Source organism: Natator depressus, chromosome 3, assembly GCF_965152275.1.
Source record: "Natator depressus isolate rNatDep1 chromosome 3, rNatDep2.hap1, whole genome shotgun sequence".
Classification (NCBI taxonomy): Eukaryota; Metazoa; Chordata; order Testudines; family Cheloniidae; genus Natator; species Natator depressus.
In genome coordinates, this window is record NC_134236.1 from 148,726,427 (window position 1) to 148,746,568 (window position 20,142).

Below are 20,142 nucleotides of genomic sequence, written 5' to 3' on the forward strand. Positions count from 1 at the left end.
TCTGTACAATTGTGAAGTGAAAGTGCTCAGTTGTAGCTGAAAGTTCATAATTCATTTAACAGCACCAAGCTCACACTATGACAAATACATTACTAGGCTTGCAAAAAAGGGCTTGTGCAAGCTCCCATCTACTCTAATAAGCATTTTCCTCCATCAAGCTATTTGTCCATAGACCATAGATTAAATGAGAACAGAATGGACATTGACCTAGATTCCTATATATTTTTATTGGTGCTTCTGAAGTGACCTTCACTTGTATATCAATAGCAACACCTAGCGGCCAGAGAATAATTTGAATTTCTTCTGGCTCTGTCTTCTGATTAGTATAGTGAGTGACTATTAATACTATTTGTCCAGCTATATTCTATTATGCTGTGAATTGCTGCATTCAGGTGCTATAACTTATGATCAACAATAGATAACGATGTAAAATAAAATGAGCACATTTATTCATAGGTTAATCTAGTGTGAGCTCCCATATAACACAGGCTATAGAATTTCAGCCAGTTACCCCCGTATTAAGTCCAGACTTGTGTCCGACTAAAGCATGTCTTCCAGAAAGGCATCCTACCAGTCTTGGTTTGAAAATGTCAAGAGATGCAGAATTCATCCCATCCCATGCTTAAAATACCTGGCCAGGAACCTCTATAAATTTCCTGCTACTGCACAATTCTTTTAGACCTTACCATGATTTAAAGAAAACCAGACAAACTGGAGAACATACAGATACTTTTATTGCTCACCTTTTATACAACAGCACACCTTCAGCCATTTTCTTTCACAGCTTGACAATGTTTATGTACACAAAATCTCAGCAAGAAGCATTATGTGGCTTTCAGTAAAGGAAAAAAATGTCAAGACATCAAACTCAGCCAGGCTTCATTTTCTGCAGCAATAGTAAAAGGGCTTCTTCCAGGCAGGAATTAGTCTTTCCAGGCCGTAGTGCATTTCTTCAAAAAAAATAAAATTTAAAAAAAAAAAAAAGAAAAAGAAAAAGACAACCCCCAAAACAAATTGCCCTGAATTTGCTGAGCCAGTGGTATTAACTCGTGCATAAAACAAATTTCAGTTTGCTGTTTCTTCTAGCTGATTTCAAGTAAAAATTAGGTTTGTAAGAGGAGCAACTTGTTTTGGATGGATGCAGGTCAGTTTGAATTGCTATACTTTACTACAGCCCTACATAAACTATCGGTTCACAACTTAGCTTGGTTTTAAAATGATCTTCGCAGATTCTGGCCGCAGGCGAGATCTCCAGAGTTGAGCAGGAGATACAATTTTCCATTAGTGGAAGATAAGGCTACTGAATGTGGTATCTGCAGTAGAGCTCATATAATAGATACAAGAGACCTGAGAGTTAGAAAGCAGTTTGAAAGTAGGTATGTGAGAGCATGAGCGAGAAACCTTTTCTTGATTATGACGACAGGGCAGCAAATCAAAAGCAATACTCAAAACTGTGTTTGGAGCATATACACCTAAAGAATATTTAAAAAGAGAAATGCCGAACGTATAAACGATCATTTAATTAGTTTTCAATGTTGCGTGTGTATTACAAGTTTGATCAGAAAAGCATTGCTAGCGTCAGTATATAGACCCCCAGAATGGAAGGCAATCACAGCAGGGTAATAATTTCAGAACAAAACGATTTGATCAAAGGGATTCCATCTAAAAAGCTAAGCTGTTGGTTTAAGGTTTGGTTAATCCCAGTGAAGAGTGGCAATTTATTTATTTCAGTCAAACAACAAAAAGAAAATCAGAGTTGTATGGGAACCTACAGCTTGCTTGAAGCAAGACCTCTCACCCAGACAGGGCCTTGCCACCACATATGGTCTTTTACTAATTCAAGAAGCAATAGATCAGGCCTCTGACACTAGGTTTCTATTACTTGAGCTCTGCTGAAGTGTAAGATTTAGTAGCCTCAGCTAGTAAAGTGTCTTCCTTGTCCAAATCCAGACTGATTATACTGATAGCCTCCATGCTGGAAGTGCTGCTCAAACTGCCCTCCTTGATTAAAGTTCTGTCCACCTCTGCCTCCCCAGCCTCCTCCTGGGCCTCCACGGCCACCGCGGCCTCCACGGCCACCTCTCCCTCCTCCACGCCCACCACCTCGATCACCATGGTGCCCACCATCTTGGTATCTGTTGTCTTGCTGGTAACCACCGCTGCTGCCGCCACCACCCTGGTATCCACTTCCTGTGTATGAAGACGATTGATAGCCTCCATAGCCGCCTCCTTGGTAGCCACCACCGCCACCATGGTAACCACCTGTTTGAAAACCTGCATCTCTGTAGTTGCTGTCCTGATAGCCTCCTCCTCCGCCATCTGTCCAGCCTCCTTGGTGCTTGTTTCCTCTTCCTCCCCCTCTGTTTCCATGGTCATAACCACCCCGTCCTCCTCCTCGACCGCCTCGTTCATGACCCCCTTGTTCATGACCTCCTCGTCCTCCATATGAAGAATCATAACCTCCTCGCCCTCCTCTGTCATGACCCCCTTGTTCATAACCACCTCTTCCTCCATATGATGATTCATAGCCACCTCTTCCTCCTCTGCCTCCACTTTGCTGTGGAGGACCATCTTGTCTTTTCTGCCATGGTGGCATCTCAGGAGGTGGAGGCTCAATTTCATTTGGTCTGCCCCCTCTATCAGGTACTCTGCCCATTAATACCTGAAAAGGTAAGAAAAAGATTGTTTAAGGAGTTCTACTATCATGCAATCACCAGTCTGATCCAGTATGGCAAATCTTATGTTCCTAGTGAATAGTATATGCAACCTTGTGTTCCTATTACTATCGTCCTTGTCGGCCCACTGCTTTCCTTTTGGCTTCTGTACCTCCTTGCTGTCGCCTAAATAGGCACAAGATGCAAGTTTTTTGGGGTAGGGACTGTTTTTATGTTTGTACAGAGTTCAGTACAACAAAACCCAATCCTGACTGCAGTCACTGAGTGCTAATGAAATACAAAAACTTTCTTTAGTTCTTCGTGGGTGACGTTTCATGTTAACTTTTGAAAAACAGATACACTATAGTGTAATGCTAATAAGACTCAAGTTCAGGGTACAAGTCAGTCTGATTAGCCTGAATTCTCAGGGGAATAACGGGATTTGGAGGAGCACGTGTGTAATTCCTTAATTTATGCAATATTCTTTCCACGGCAACACTTGCTCTTACAAAAATATGCACCTTGACTATATAAATGTAATCTAATCAGAACTCATACGAGAATCTAAATAGCAAAACACTGATTTTGCAAACAGATTTATACCCCGTCTAATTAAAATCCATTCAATTAAATGATTGCATTCTTTATTCTAGATGTGATGTTAATGACATCAGAGCAATATCAGCACCTGCAACCCTGATAGTGAAATGATAACACCACAAATATACAAGTAGCTTCCTCACTCCCTGTGTGGGTTGACTATGAAGTGTAACTGTAACATTGATCTTAAGGGAGATATTATGAACCCCTTACTCACACAGAATAGGATAACACACCAGGATGAGTCACACTGAAAGCAAAGGGGGTGCTTGTGGAGTATGATATTATTCACTGCGAGTGTGTCAGAATTTGACCCTAAATATTAGAAGTTACAATTCCTAAAATTACAAACTAATTCAAAAGTACACTACGCACTTTGCTTTGGTGCATAAGGATCAGCAGCGAGAAGATAAGTTTCTCATCACGTATTTTCCAGTTTACATTGACTTTGATGAAAAATACAGAATGTTGTGGTGTTTAAAACACTCACTCTCATTGGGACAAAAATCTTTTTTAAAATTTTAAAATGAAATGACTTAATGTTCACAGCCTAGTACGAAGTTACATTTGCCATCTCAGAGCAGTCACTGAAGACATACCTTATTAACGGCGCACACAGTCTTTTCTCGGATAGACCCACTGCTTGTCCTCATAATCTTTGACAAATCTTGCCGAGCTGCCAAGAGATGAGCAATGGAAATAGTGCACTTGGTAGTTAAAAGGGCACGTTTGGGTTGGTAGACTTTAGCCAGTTTCTCTGTTTGACTCTGTTGGAGGAAAGAAAAACAAATGATTCAATTAGCTAAAGGAATCAGTATGACACCGTGTCTAACCAAAAGATCCAGATCAATAAATGAACTAGATAAAAATATATTTGTGTTATTAAAATACAAGAGGAATATCAAAATGGCTAAGAATCACTTTATTTGAATTTAAGGATTACTGTAATAAGGACTGTGTGAGCAAAATTATTTTTTCACTCTAGTCACACAAGGATGATAATTCTAACCTGATTGCCAAAATGTTACTTTGCACACATTTGCTTCTTACAGCTGAAAATTGTTGAGAGAGAAAGATATTTTGTTATTCTGCATTTATGTATTTGTCTTGAGTAGGCAGTCAGTATTATCAGCTATGTTAGAAAAAGAATTCCAGCTAATCAATACCCTCACAATGCCAATGAAAGTTATTGATTCGGATTGTATACATCTCCTTTTCCTTTTGCACACGCACAATTCCTAAACAGTCAATGTTTAAAAAAAAACATCCCTCAAGTCAGTTTTATGCTAGCCATAAACTTCCCTACACGGTAAGTTCTCTGAAGCAGAGATGATGTCCCATTTGTCTGTAAAGCACCTAATTACATAATACCAATGCGTAGAAGGTCATAAAAAGGAAAGGGATCATTTATTTTAGGGATGGTTTGTTGAACTATAATCAGATTTCATTACACTGGGGTAATATGTGGCTATTGTGTTTAACACCTCACAGTTTTAACCGTTATTTAATTAGCTAAAGCTATTTACTGCTGTGCATATGCTAACTTCTTAAATCTGTCACCTGTTATATTAAATAATAGGAACCTATTTAACTCTTCCCAACTGCTGCTATAATCCTGTTTCCTGTTCACTGCTAGATATAATTCCCCTCGGTAACAAACTCTGTATATTACAAAGAGGGCGGGAACGAAAGAGCCAGTAAACCAATGTGTTGATGATGGGTCCTTTGAATGGTCAAAAAACCGTCTGGGCACCGTCCTCAAATAATCTACTGAAATTCACAACTGTCCAGTTTCCTTACATCGTACATTAAATAGTGTGTCAGCGTGCCATTTGAAAGGGTGGGTGGTTACTACATATGATACAACCTTTCACATTTCTCCTTGCCTGGTGTGAGTAAATTGTTTGATAGGCTAGTAAAATATTCATGTTTTTATCAATTATGATAGTGTACAGGTAAGTAGATGTGCATGAGCTGGTAAGTTTACATGGACATTTTGCAGAGTTGCAATGCCAATTTTCAAGGCTGTAACTTTCTTTTTTTAAACGTTTAGTTAAAAGAGGAATATTTTACCTCGTTTTTTTCCTAAGAAGCCACTCTTGCTCACATGCTGCTTCCGCTGCCATCAGCGGTTCCTGTTTCCTGTGTTTGAGGGGAGCTACAATTGACCAAGGTAATGAAAGTTAAAAAAACTACTTCAAGAAGAGATATTACAGGCAAATAAATGTAAGTCACTCTGAATATGAGCAGTCAGAAGTTCAGTCGGGAGAAAATACCAGCTTATTAACTTTCCCATTTGCATCCTCCCTGATTGCCTTCTGTCATTAACAGCTTGCTCTCTTGACCTCCTGCCCAAATGTACCTATGGCAAGGTCCCCTGTCCCCCGCCCCAAGTAACATGCTCAATACAACACAAGTTAGCTGCATCTAGCTTTGACTAGCATATCATCAAGACTGAGCCCAAATTGAATAGGATCAGAGATGCAACTGGGGATAAAGGACAGTGAGGGAACAACAAAGGTGTGGAGCAAAGGAATAAAGAGATGTAACTGAATAGTTAGTGTAACTGAACAGTGGATTGTCTGGGCAGGACAACACTGGGTGAGGGCAGGTGGATGGGAGAATCTGTTCTCCCAGCTGAACTCCTGATATTTTAACATCTTCAGGGTGACTTAACAAATTTTAGTTTTCCCATCTATAGCTCCCCTTCAAGGCAGGAAACAGGAATGATAAGAGCTGTAGTGGGTAGATCAAAGTGGTTACTCAGGGACAAACAAAACACTGTAAAAATATTCTTTTTGAAAACCAAACAACTTTACACTTTTACATTAGCAACTAAAGGTAAAATGTTTACCATAAAGTTAGCAAAACTGAATGACACCCTTACTTTATTACCTGACACTAAGCAAAGACAGAAAGAACAGAATAGCATGGGAAAAAGAACAGAAGTACAGTACGTTTTTCCATGTTTGACCTACAATCCAAACACTTGTGATCTTATATGAAGCCAACCTTGAGGTGAACACACATACAATATACAGAGCAGCCATAATATTTTAGTATTCTTGCACTAATTATTTCTTTAACCTTAAAAATCTGTAATACATAAGACATAATATAAATCAGCTAAGAAAACAAGGTCATTTGTCATCAAATGTGAAATCTATTTACTGTTTTTATCTGTACAATTAAGCAATTAGTTACCACTACTGCATTCTTTGATTCTTAATGAAATTATAAAATGAAGTTTTTAAAAGTTCATATTTTAAAATGAATACCATATCTTTGAAAGTTGCTAGGAAAATAAAATTTTAAATATAACTATATGTGCACAGTATTTAAGCACTGGCAATATGTTTTCCCTACGCAGTTTAATTGCAATCTCACACAGTTCAAGCTATTTCCCCAGCCCAGACATTGTCCTTAGTCCTCCCTTGTTGTGTTCATAACAGCTCTTTCAATACATTTCTATTGAAAATACAGTGAAAAACACTGTGCTTTTCCTGAACTAAATCTGAACAGCTGATCAAACCTTGGAGCCCCTGCAAGACACTTCTTTTGAAAAAAAGGCAGGTTTTGCAAAACCATGACACAGCCACAAGTCCCAAGGTGTTTTTAACACAGCCCAAAACTCACTGCTCACTTTCAGTTTCTGTTGAAACACTAAGTATTACACAGCTCTTCCAAGTTTGTCAATGAAACCTGACATATCGCCACTGCCTTCCATCACTTGTGTGACACCTATAGCCCCGTCTGTGTGATGGTAGAGGATCCCAAGCCAGAGAGAAGATAAATACAGAACAATTTATTTTTTAAGCTGTTGATTTTTAAGTAACTTATTTAGTCAAAAGACATTGGACATGAGACTTTACATCATCTGACTATGAAACTCACCTACGCTGATGGCCACCTAATGTATGTGGTAGTGCTAACTAATCGTACCATTATGGACATTATTTAGATAATAGTGATAATTTTAGAAGCCAGATTTATAATGCTTGTCATGCTATGTTTAAAATAATCGTTCCCAATTTTTGCTATCAATATATTTGGAATTTTGTCATAGGGGAGATCAGGTAGTTAGTTTGGAAACCAGAATGATCATACCCAATTAACTTCAGAAGGGGTTGAAATCACATCACACTCCATGATACAATTCAAGAACAAAATTATATACCAAAATATTACTTAAGAGCCAGGATGACAGAGCAAATTGCAGTGCATGGAAACATTCAAGACAACCTTACATAACAGTAATGTACCTAGGGATCTGGGCTTGCAGATGCAGCTTGATTTTGGGGAAAAGTCAGCGCTTCAGCAAACAGCACAGACTTTGGTATTAAGTAAAGAGGTGGTCAGAAGCAGGATTCACTGACATGATTCTTCAGAAACAATGCAAAGAAGAGATTCCAATCTTGGTTTCCTTGGTTCTAATGTAAGATTGCTAATGTGACAGTGAATGAAAAAATCTAACAATCCCCTCTTATCCCTAATATTTATTCTTCTATTTATCCATTTAACTTTATTTTTTGCTCTCTCTACATAGTTATATGCACATATGTAGTTACTAAATCATATAATAATCATCAGTTTTAAAACAGAATTTTGTAGTCAACTTATTCTGTAGTAAACTTCTTCAGAAATCCATAAACCAAAAATATTACATCAGGGGATGTTTTCCATTAAGTGCAAGAAAAGTCAGTTTTCAAAAGATATTTTATATAAAGCATAAGTGATCTGTATGTTCAGCATGTTTACAGAAAGCAATTTGTACCTTAGCTCTATCTGACCAGCCAAACGACTGCACAGTTACATCCAAACGTTTCACTAAGAGTTTTCTCCGAACTTCATACTCATTGGCTATGGCTTGGTTAATTGCTTCAATTTTTTCCTGAAATGAAGATTCATGAGTGTGACACACACACACACTAGATTATTTTCTAATTGCAACAATAAATGATAGACAATGGTATAAACAGATTCAGATATTAAACACAGATTTGATTTTAGCACACAATTATCTACCTATTAAACATTCTCCAGTCATGGAATTGGGCCCCAAATGCAAGCCCCAGCTGCTAACACTACTTCCCTGATTGCCATGAAAGCTCTACCTTCTTCATGGCAGCCCAAGTACAGCCTCCTATCGGCACAGCGTTCAATGGTGTTCATAAGGTATGAAACGTCTCACTTTTTTTAAGCTGCTGGTTTGCTTCCTCCAGTATTTTCCAGAGCAAACAAGTAAGGAGGAGAAAAATATGAACAAGGTATAAACTCAAAGAAATGCAAGGATTTATACCCTCAAGTGCTAGGGAGTCTGAAGTCCACAGCTCCTCAAAACTAAAGTGTCTTTAAGACAAGAGATGTGGCACTAAGAATAAAAAGCAGTACTTGGATAATTGTTTGAAATACTGTATAAGGATCTTGATTAGAGCCTATGATGCAGCAGAGACAAGGCAGCCTCATGCAGCAACAAGACATTCCTTTATGATTCATAATCAGAAAAAAGGACAAGATACCACTGGAAACGCTGTGGCTTCTCAGGGTGGCAAGCAATGGTCCCTGCTAGGGCAAAAACGCAGACATTTAGGGCTAAAGGGAATGCTTATCTATCTTTTGCCAGGAGTCTGTACTCAAGATAACTGATTTTAAAAAACAAAAAACAAACAAAAAAAACCACAAAGTATTTGGTAATGCTACCAGACAGAGGAGACAAAAAGTCTCTTACACACTTGGTTCCTTACCCAATGAGCTGGTCCCAATGGTTTCTTCAGTAAAGGTTTTCCAACATGGCCAGGCGGAACCTTTGCTAAGGTTTCTTTTAGCTGTAATAACATATATTGTGAACATGCTACCGTGGCGATAAACACTGCTTTTCAAAAATCAGATTTAGGGAGGGAGGGACTGGGTATTATATAGGAAGCACAGGGGGGCCGTTTGTTTTGATACAGGACTGTCCAAAATACATTGTGCTGTATAAAGAGCCAATCACATCTCAATCACATTTGTGTCTGAAAATTCTTAACTCTTATTGTTACAAGTAATATAATAATCTTAGATATAAGGTAGAGAAAATACATACAAAGATCAACAGACTCCATTATGACCTCAGAGATAGGAAACATCTGTGATTAAAATGGAAAATCAAACATTTGATGAGGTCTATTTCCCTTTAAACACAGAAACTATCCTATATATAATTACTTCATAGCATTCTCAATTCCAGGATGTTTTATATGAAGACTTCATGGAAGGAGGATCTAAAAAGGGCCCCTCTTGTAATAAAAAATAAATTCTTCGATATGATCATTTAAATTATATGCTGATCAAATGATTTGTGTGTAGCTACTGTTCCATCTTTCCCATCTTAAAACTACTAAGAACGCAGGTATAGAAATGGGATAAAACACTTGGACTGGAGGAAAAGTGAGTCAATGAGTCACAAAGAAACTGCTTCTTTCCACTGTTGCAAGTCATGTTTCTGAATTTATGCAAATACTCTCTTCAGCTGCCTACAAAATGTAAGGCCTGGTTTCCCAGAGGTGCTGGATACCTGCAGCTCCCACTGAAATCAATGGGAACTGTAGATGAACAGTGCCTCTGCAAGTCATGCCCCAAATAAAGCCACAGTCATAAAAGAAGCGATGCTTTACCCAAACTCTTTGCTTATGGTTTCCTACCAGATGGTAATTTGTACATTTCATGAAGCACAACCCATTTGAAGAAAGCTGTTTTCACCTTTTCAACATACTGGTAAATGCATGCCTGGTCCTCTCTTAAAATTTAGAAAACTTTTCCTACCTATCTCTGTCCCTGCCAGAACATGTCCTTTACAACCACCAGAATTGCACGTAAACGTCTTTCTGATTTGCAAAATGTTGTTGTTCCAAAGAAGTTTCTGGAAAACTGGACATCAACTGAAAGATTTCCAAGTTTATAATTCTAGGTACCCGTCTATTTCATAATCATTCTTTATGACTGTAAGTGCTACTTATTACTACACTCATCGCCAATTCCTATCTGTTTTGCTTAGTAGTTCAAAAAACCCAATACATACAGAACAGCAGAACTAATGGTGGATTTAAATAAGTTGCATATTTGCCATATGCATGAACAAGATTACTGTTGGAAATCAAAGTTTACTGTAGCTGGCAGAGACTCTGGAATGCACAAAGAAGAAAATACTGCTATCATCACTGTATATTCAAATCTAAACTTTTCACTACTTATGATATTGTAGTTTTTGCCTTTCATTCAGATTGTGTCAATGAAAGTCGACCATTACGTTTCAATTTTGTTTATAGTCAGTGTCTAATCAGCTTCACATTTTGGTTTCTAACTACTACCAAGATATTCCAAAGTTTGGATTGCAAACAGTGCAAATTCCCTGAAAAATAAGTTTCTGCTTAACATTTTTTAAAAATTCACCGAAACATCTCATTACCTTTCAGTCTGTTTTCACTACAAGATGACTTTGGGGCCTAAACTGACTTAACAGTATCCCTTTAAGGTTAACAGACTTAGCATTGCCTGTTATTGTGAACCAAGCAAAAAAGTGATAGGGAAGTTAATTATGAAATTTTGAAAAAGTATGAACTCTAGTATGTCATTTTTACATTGTATGATCAGAATCTTTTGATATAAATACAAAATTATCTATAGAGCACCTTTCATCAGAAAAACTCTGCTGTGTTAATGAGTTCATCCATGTGAGATAAAGCATTTTCTCCATTTTACAGATGGGAAAATGGAGGCACAGAGATCTTAAACTGACTTTCCTGAAGTCTCAAATCCATGACAAAGCAAGGAACAAACCTGTGATCTCCTGAGTCCACATTATCTTTCCCCTCCTAAATGAGGGCAATTTGGAAAGCCAAATTCTCTTTAAAGACTTCCAAATGAGTCATTTCTAGCAACTTTGACTCAGCTGAAGTAGAAATTCCTAAAAGATTAACAAAAGGTTTCTAAAAAGGGGGTTTGGGGACCTTAGTAATTATGTAAACTTTAAGGGACAGATAATATAAGAAAGTTAAAGGTTTTTTTAAACAAAAATGTATTATTATAACAAAGAAAAAATATTTTCCTTTTTTTCTGCAGTTTAATTTGTGCATTCAACCACACATTCAGTTTCACTGTTTCCCCCAGATAGTAAGAACATTCCTTATTTAAAAAAAAAAGAAAAAAGAAAATGTAATCAAAGTCACACGAAATGACGTGGGGACTCTAGGGTAGGTGTTCACTTGATATGAATTTTAACTGACTAGATTTCAAGATGACAGATCCCTTAAAAAAGTTGTTTAAATATCTAAGTAGTAATTTGAAACAAGTTTCTCCTTGACTTACCTGCCAAGACCTAAATTCAGTGGTTCTGAGAATCCCCAGCAGCAGGTGATGACTCAGAGACCTACAGCTGCATAAGGAATATGGAATCCTTCATGCTAATGAGATAGCCACAGCCTTTGAGCAAGATACACAGAACCCTGACCTCAGGTCTTAACAACGAAGAAGCCCTTAAGTTCACCTTTAATATCTGCAATTTCTTTGTGATTCATAGCACATTCTGTAAACCACATTAATCCCCCAATGGTAGAAAAGTTTCAAAAGAGGCAATGGAGCTCATTTAAATGAAAGCAATAATACTCTAATATTGTACTTTTGTTCCTTTGGATCTTACTTTTTTTTCGATTCCACTGAAGAACTGGAACATAGTTATGTTGGCTGGAGGCTTGGACATGCCTAATGCAATACAAATGCCTTTTAGCTCCTGAAAGACCTCGCTACCACCTCCTTCTTGTGCTTTTTTTGGAGGGGTGTTCACACATAGCATTCTGGCAGCTTCCAGTTCTGAGATGAGGTATGCTGGGGTAAGAAAATTAGATTTCAGAGTAAGATACATCCAATTTTAAAATTACTGACTTACAGTACTTATCATTAAAGTACTTACAAATGATAAAGGCACAAACAGAGCATTTTAGAAAGATTTCAGAATGTAATTTTTCAATCCAAAGAAAGCTCATATTTATAACAATCACTGGGTAGGAGTACGTGGTACTGAGGGGATCACTGAGAAGGGGAAACTCTAAGGTGGAGGCATCTGTGGCAACTGGCAGTCCTGCTGAGAAGCCCCACTCCAGTAGATTTTATTATACTGTCTAACAGAGCATGGCTCTTCCCCTGCAAGGCCTTTGCAGAGTGAGTAGTATTGATCGGGAACATGGGGAAAAAAAGCAAGAAGGGGCTAGCCCATGGATTTACAGCCAGGTTGATAGGACTCCCTAAGGTCTTGGGTCAAAAAGTGGGACGGCTAGAGATATAAATGAAAGACTCACAGGGGAACCAGGATTGGAGATCATCCAAGGAACTGTGGAGCTAGGCTGGCTGGAAAACACTTAAAACAATTGCAGCTATTCTTGGGGGCAATGGAGACACTATGTAAAGAAAGCAGGAACTGATGCTGAAGCGGACTATAGAGAACTCTGCAAAGCTTTTCACATGAAGACAGCAGGAAGATGGCAAATCAGGGATTTACCACCTCACTCATCCTCCCAAAAAAAACCACAAATGAACAAAATCTTGTGAAGTGTCTGCTTATGTACAAGAATTCAGCATTATGTTTAATGTCAGATTTGATTATGTAACCTTAGCTTGTGATTCCCATAATTTTTAAAGTTTGAATTAAAATGAGATGTATTTAATGGTACATTTTCTCTTTAATTTCACTTAGAAATCTCAACAATAATTTAGAGTTCTTCTGTTCCAAAATACAATGGGAATTCTATGTCAACAAGAATGTCACTTTACTCTGCTGCTTTCAAACACTAAACAGCAAAAAGAGATACAGGAGCTATTTATGGAGGAGGCTGACACAGAAAAACTGAGGCTCCTTCTCTCCCCAAAAGTCAGGCTTTCAGATCGGTTTTAGGGGTGTGGAAGAGGGAAGTTCTTAACCATCCACCACCTATTCACCACATCCCAAGAGACAGGTAGAAGGCCATGATAGAAGATTCAAACTAATGACAGATCTACCAGTCAGAGTGAGATACAAAAAGTGAACCCTCTGAGCAAAGTCCAAGCTCTTTACCCTAACTGGAATCTCAACATGCTTCTCTCTTCCCAGTACCTTTGTAGAGAGGAATGCAATAGGCTTTTCACCAGGTCATTGCCTCTGGTCTTCACAGGTGCTCTCCCACCCTCAAATCTTTTCTACTGGATACTGACCTGTAAATTTTTTGAAGACGTGGCAGTGTAATGTGACTCCTTCAATTCTTTTGTTTGGATTTTGGCCTACTTAAGAATTACTGAAAAATTATTCACTCCTTATGGGAAACAAACAACACAATACCACCACTATTCTGTTTCAGAATCATAAAAAGGAACAGGAGCGGAAATCTTTGCATTAGCAGTCCTCTACCAGAAATATTCCCTTTAACTTACTGAGCAGCAGGAGGCAGTTCTTCTGATTGAGAAGGCGTTTTGTCACATCTCCTGATGTTAGTGATGCATATGGACAGTTCATTTCCCCCAGAAGCCCACTCACTTCAAGTTGGAACTCTTCTGCCTCATTTGGACCTTTAAAAAAAGCAACTTGTTTAATCAGTTCAAATATTTAGTTTCCTGATTTTGTGATCATAAATTAATTAAGAACTACAGAACTTTGGAGACCAGGGTGATTTGGTAAAAAAAAAAAAAAAAAAAAATTGTGGCTACAGCAGAGAGTTATTCATGCTAAAGGAGTATCAAAATGAAAATATTGCTGTGGGTGAAAGCCACGGAAGTCCTCTGGGTTTTCAAAGCTTGGGACTCAGCATGACTGATTTGAGGACAAGTAGTTCCTCAGTGATTACAGACTTATGCTTCCATTTGCTCTCTCCCCCAGTCTAGGAACTCTTCACTTAGTAGCCATATAAAGTACAGAAGTTGGAACTAATGATATCACAGATACCAATCTGGAATCCGTGTGGAATCTTAGTGTCACTTAAATATCAGAGCGATAGGCATCTTAGATTTAGACAATTTTGACTGAAGTACTCTTAGTGAATAATTAGGAATTGCTGGGTCAGAAAGGTCAAGAGTACCACAAACCTACCCCTTTTAAGTTTACATTTATGACCCTCACCTACTTGCTTTTTCTTATAGGAGGGAAAGTCAAGTAGCTTAGGTGCAACATTTAGATTGACAAAAGATGTGTTTCCTTGTCCTAGAGCCCAAGAACTAGAGTGAAACTAAGATAGCTTTTCATCATCCAAGCTGAGTGAAGTACAAAATGTGAATAGAAAAAAAAGTTTAAAATTAGGGCATTTAAAAAAGGGACATCAACTTGAAAATATTATAAGCCCAAATCAGACAAAATTAGGATACCACTTACTAGCACTATAAATATATAAACCCTTGATATATATCTACTGCCCAAGTTCCTGAGAATTTAGGAACAGGCACGAAGATCCAGTTTAGTTCTATTCTGACTCAGCCCCTGAAGTGGGAACCTTATAACATGCAAGATCTTTTACTGCCTCTACTAGTAATGTATTCTCACTAAAATGAATAAAATATAGGGAGAAGAGGATTATTGGAAAGAACACACTAAAGAGAGGAAGAAGAGATGGAAAATACTGAAACAAGGAACAGCGGGGAAAAAGAACGGAAAGAGACAGGACACTGAGAAACAAAAATATATAGGGACATTGAGTAGATTACAAGTTAAAATTCTCTTTTTACATTAAGAGTCCATTTGCCAATCTGTGTGGTTTCATATTTACACACACACACACAAAAAGTCTCGTGTTGAAGTGTTAAATGCTTTCATTAACCGAAGGGGAAACTAATTGTACCAGGGAAAATTAATGCACAAAGTAAACAAATGGAAAAATACAGAAAAGTCTATAACTGAAAAATTAAAGAAAAGTATTAGGATTAGGTATTGTAACAAAAATAGGTTAAAAAGTGTATACAATTCCACAAATATTCAGAATTCTGTTGAATACCTGTTTAAGATAAAATATGGATCCTGATACATAAAGTGTAAGTCTGAAGAATGCCAGAATTAGAGCTCATTAAAAACTCAACAAAATTGTTTAAACATTTTCTTGAAAGTTTTATTTAGTTTTTCCCCATTAAAGTTAAAAAAAATTATGAAAAATTTTAGATTTCCAAGTCCTCCCCCACAAAGCATTTCATAATTCACTGTTTGTCTTCCCTTTAAGATAATCAAGAGTAAACAGGCAATTGAGGCAAATCTCTAGTTATTAGAGCGTCCCCTCTGGAATTTTAAATATAATTTAATACATCAGATCCTCAAAAAGTTGTAAAAAAGTTATTTTGAAATTTTGATAAATAAAACTTTTTCCTCCAAAAATAAGAAGGTATTCGAGAACTGAACACACTCCTCTCTGTGAAAATCAGTTAAAGGAAAAAATAACTTCAGTAGAAAGTTCATCCCAACAATGAATTTAGCTTCTGTTGGATGCACACTGGGTCAGCTTGAAAAATGAGGTGGAAAACATCCAAAAACTGATAGGATGCGCACAGTACTCTGTGGTACAATTGATTTAACAACTGTCAGACCAAATCTATAGAACACACATCTATAAAAGGGTATTAACTGCACAATTTTGTTCTCAGGGCTGTGGTTACTTACTGTTAGTAGCTTGCACATTTTCTTCTAATTTACAGTATAGCCTTAACTCAGATACCAGCCAAGCAGAGAGTTTGGTAAATTCAGGGGAACTGGCTCCACCAGAGACTGCTTGAGTCAGCGCTTCATCTTCTAACAATGGACCTTTGTAACTGGCAAGTAAAATTAAAAGCACAACTTATTAAGCATCTATATTAGGACTGAATTCCGCTATAGATTTTTTTTTTTTTTTTTTTTAACATCTATGTGCACATGTAAGGAATATCACCATTATATCTTAAGTGTTGAAGATACAGGGAAATGTCACAAAAATTCATGAATTTAACTATGGGGAAACAGGACATTAAAAATGTTTGAGTAAAACAAATGTGACAGGAGTCAAAATGTTTTCATTCGGAGCAATGCTACCGAAATATGGAGTGCAACTTCTATCATAGATATTAGTTTATTGATCTATTCTTTCTGCAATTCTAAAGTACCTCTCTGGAATTATTGCTTCATGATATGTTGAGTAACTAGTGCCTGACTGTTCTATTGCCTTTTTTTTTTTTTTTTTTAATTGCCCAAATGTCATTTGCTTTCATATTTTTACTGGGTTGCCAGACAATGCAAATTAGAAACACTGGATAAAGATGTTATATAAGTAGTGAAGGAGGAATAATTTTCTGTTGAATAAAAACTTTAAAATGGACATTAAAGAGGTGAAAAGTTGTCTCTGTATGGAGACCTATGGGCCAAATTCAGGCCTGGCATAAGTAGGCACGATTTTACAATGAGAGTTGTACGCACTATGTCAAAGCTGAATCTTATTCAACTCTAAATATAACACATTTTAGTTATTTACTGGTTTTAGAAGATCGGAGGTTTTTGTTTTTTTTGTCCAGAAAACCTAACAATTTCCCCCAGCACTGTAACGGCACAAATTACAGCTTGTACTCTAGTAAATATAAAAGGTGCTAGATTGTTTTGATGTAATATACCCATCTGAAAAGGGATCAAAGAAACCTCAAAAACAATTGAAGTTACCCTGATACCTTGAAGAAGTAAAACTTCAAATGACTGAGTCCACTTTGACAATTGGTGCAGTCAACTCTTGATAGATGTCAAAGATGACAGATGTCTCAACCAGCATACGAGGGCTCTTATCCTGCAAAGATTTGGGTTGTTACTCACAGGGTGTAAAGTTACACACACGAGTAATCTTTGCAGGATTAGAGCCTAAATAGTTTGTCAAGTGAAAGGCCCACTCTCTGATTCTCCTAGCAATTCCCCCTTCCCTAGAAATGCCATCCCAGCTAACATCTCCCTCATAACCTGGCTCCACTTCTTCAGCTCTTTAGCTAGCAATCCAATCTATGGATTGCTGACTGAAACTTCAATCTGTGCCTCCCCATGCTCCACAACACACATACTTCTGCTCCTCTTCCCTCCAGTAATGTCCCTGCTCTGGTTGCTGTATTTCTTCTGCTGCAGCCTCTTGTAATCCACAGTTTGACAGCATTTTTGTTTAGTCCAGATGGATCAACAAAGCCACACTGGGCGAAATTCAGCCCTCCATTACATTTGTGTAATCTCCTATTGACATTGAAAGTTAAATCAACGTACACCCCGAATAAAGAATTTGGCCCAGCGTGCTATAAAGATGACCTGAAAAAGGAAAAATGGGCTTGTGTCCTTTTATTCTTCTTCATAATGTATAGAGCCTACATATTTGTTTTCCTCCCTTCTCTGAAGGGAAGGTTTTACTCCTGCTTCTCCCGCCCCGGTTAGCATGAAAGCATATGTTAATCAAAGAACTAATGAAGTGAGGCCATCACAAGAAACAAGGGAATTAAAGCTGAGTAACTTAAAGCAGAAGGGAATTTTAATCAGAGACTTTTAACATATTAAAGCTGTTTGGTTTATTTGTTTCTAACAACATCTATTTGACTTCAGTGCCTAATGAACACTTTGTAGTAAGGCATCCTTTGTTAAACATTCAACTAGAAAGGAAAGATTCTCCATTGGTCAGGGTGCTAGCCTGGGACTTGGAAACCCAATGTTCAATTCCCTGCTCTGCCATAAACTTCCTGTATGACCTTGGACCTCAGTCTCTCTGTGCCTAGTTCCCTCATCTGTAAAATGGGTATAATAGTACTCCCTCACCACACAATGATGCTGCAAGGATAAGTGATGACTCAAAACACTGCGGCTGCTCCTACTAATGTTTCAGTGTTGACACTACCTACGCAGACGGGAGGGGTTCTCCCATCTGTGCAGGCCAGGGGTCCCCAATGTAGTGCGCGCAGGTGCAATGGTGCCCTTTGGGGCAGTTGTGTGCACCCGCATGACACCGCGCCACCGAAATGCCGCTGCTGAGTGCAGCTGCCAGAGAACCGCCCACTGAAATGCCGCTGAGAAGCGCTGCCGTTTCTCGGCGGCACTTTGGTGGCGACACTTCTTTTCGCTGCGGCTTCTCGGCAGCATTTCAGTGGCGGGGTGTCTGGTGCTCACCACAGTCTTCTAGGAATAGGAATGTGCTATTCCCACAGAAAGGTTGGGGCCACTGGTGTAGGCAATCCAGCTGGCCTAGACATGGTAACTAGATTGATGGAAGAATTTGACATCAGGGGTTAGGTCAGTATAGCTATGTCTCTCACATGTGTAGATTTTTCATTACCTCTGAAAGATGTACCGATTACCATGTAAGTTCCCAGTGTAGACCATCTCTCAGATACTGCACTCACAGAATCCAAATAAGTACCATCAACAGACAAAAACAAAAGGAGGACTTGTGGCATAAATAAATTTGTTAGTCTCTAAGGTGCCACAAGTCCTCCTTTTCTTTTTGTGGACACAGATTAACACGGCTGCTACTCTGAAACCATCAACAGACAGAACACAATAGCCCTGGAAACTAAGTCTGAGAACACAACAGACATGCTGTACTTCTGCAGGAGGATTTTTCTGCTGTAAGAAAGATCTTTTAGGCCTGCTTCTCGGATATTTCAAAACCTGCAAAGTCGGGTTTCTTCTAGAACAAAGATTTTCCGTTGAAGAAGTTGAATCCCTAAACCCCACCTCTCCCTCTGCCACTAGAGGAGCCCCTCACGTGTGCCTATGGAAGAGGGAACAATAGGCGAGTGTCACATTGGCCACCCGGAGCTAACATGGAAACACGAGCACAAGGAGTTTTCAGCCTCGATCCCCCTCACGGGAATTGTCAAGTCACCCACCAGATACGGGTCCACCTGCCCCCGCCCCGAGCGAAGCGCTGGTTGGGCGAGCCGGGAGGGGGTAGCCGGTCCCACACGTGTATCCCGCGGAAGGACACCTACCCTAGATCCTCCAGCGCCTCCAGGATGTCGCTCTCCATGAGCTCGAACTCCATCCTTTGCCCGGGCACCCACCGGCCTGTTTCCTTGCGAGGGAGAAAGCTGGCACCTGCACAGCAAAGCGGAGTCAGTCACCAGCGCGCCAGCCCCTGCCCCGGCTACAGCCCCGGGCCCGGGGCGAGGCCACCTCACCCCACCCCGCTCAGCGGCAGCCCCGGGCCCAGTGGCTCCTCAGCCACGCCCTCCGCTATCGCTCCTGCCCAGGCCGGGGGTCACCCCTGTCAGCTCCCCGCCCCCTCCTCCAGGCCTGCCCCCTCCCTTGCCCCACCGGGCTCCCCCGACGCACTCTGCGCAAGCAGCTACCAAGCCGACTGCCGGGTTGGCATGTCAGAGCGGGGGGGGGGGGGGAAGGGAGGGGAGCAGGCCCCCGGCCTGACCTCTCACCCGGCACCGGGAGCTGCCTTGCGCGGAGCCTAATTCACATCACCACCTTGTGTTCTTTTAACGTCTCTGCTACTCTCCGTTTCTCTTTCAGTGTGAGGGGTGATTTTTTTTTTAATTTCCGATTTTTTGTTTTATTAACAGAAACGGCCCCTTGAAGAAAAATATTTTTGTCAGGCAGCGTCTGGCAGCCTTGAGCGGAAGGACCCCCCTCCTGTGGAACCCACGTTGGAATGTGGAGGGTTCTGGCCGTCCGGAAACGGTGAAGTTAAAGAAACGAGGAGACATGGAGCGGGAAAAGGGACAAACTTCAGCAGATGGCGGCCGTGGGTGCTTGAGCTAGGACTACAAGTCCCATCATGCCAAGCACTAGCTGGAGCTATGCGGCCGTTAGGTACCATATCCGCACGTTTCGTCATGGCTAAGCGTGCATCAATTAGCAACCCAGGTTGGAAAGAACGGGCGTGGCTCCAGCTCCAGCGCTGGTTCCCATGCTCTGCCG

The 20,142-nt window shown here is 39.5% G+C and overlaps 1 protein-coding gene across 2 annotated transcripts; it reads right to left on the bottom strand.

Annotated features, from left to right (window-relative positions):
- Positions 1 to 714: 714 nt before the first annotated feature.
- On the bottom strand, positions 715 to 19,876 carry FAM98A (family with sequence similarity 98 member A). Of its 2 annotated transcripts, none has more exons than XM_074949031.1 (9): positions 19,690 to 19,876; positions 19,203 to 19,308; positions 15,889 to 16,037; positions 13,689 to 13,823; positions 11,929 to 12,113; positions 8,999 to 9,079; positions 8,029 to 8,145; positions 3,854 to 4,021; positions 715 to 2,662 (listed from the first exon to the last, which is right to left on the bottom strand). In XM_074949031.1, the coding sequence occupies exons 2-9, from the start codon at positions 19,253 to 19,255 to the stop codon at positions 1,916 to 1,918; spliced, it is 1,635 nt and encodes a 544-aa protein (XP_074805132.1). In that variant the 5' UTR covers positions 19,256 to 19,308; positions 19,690 to 19,876; the 3' UTR covers positions 715 to 1,915. The 2 variants fall into 2 exon arrangements, with proteins under 2 accessions (XP_074805132.1, XP_074805131.1); XM_074949030.1 differs by lacking the exon at positions 19,690 to 19,876 and adding an exon at positions 19,546 to 19,598.
- Between the last annotated feature and the right edge of the window lie 266 nt (positions 19,877 to 20,142).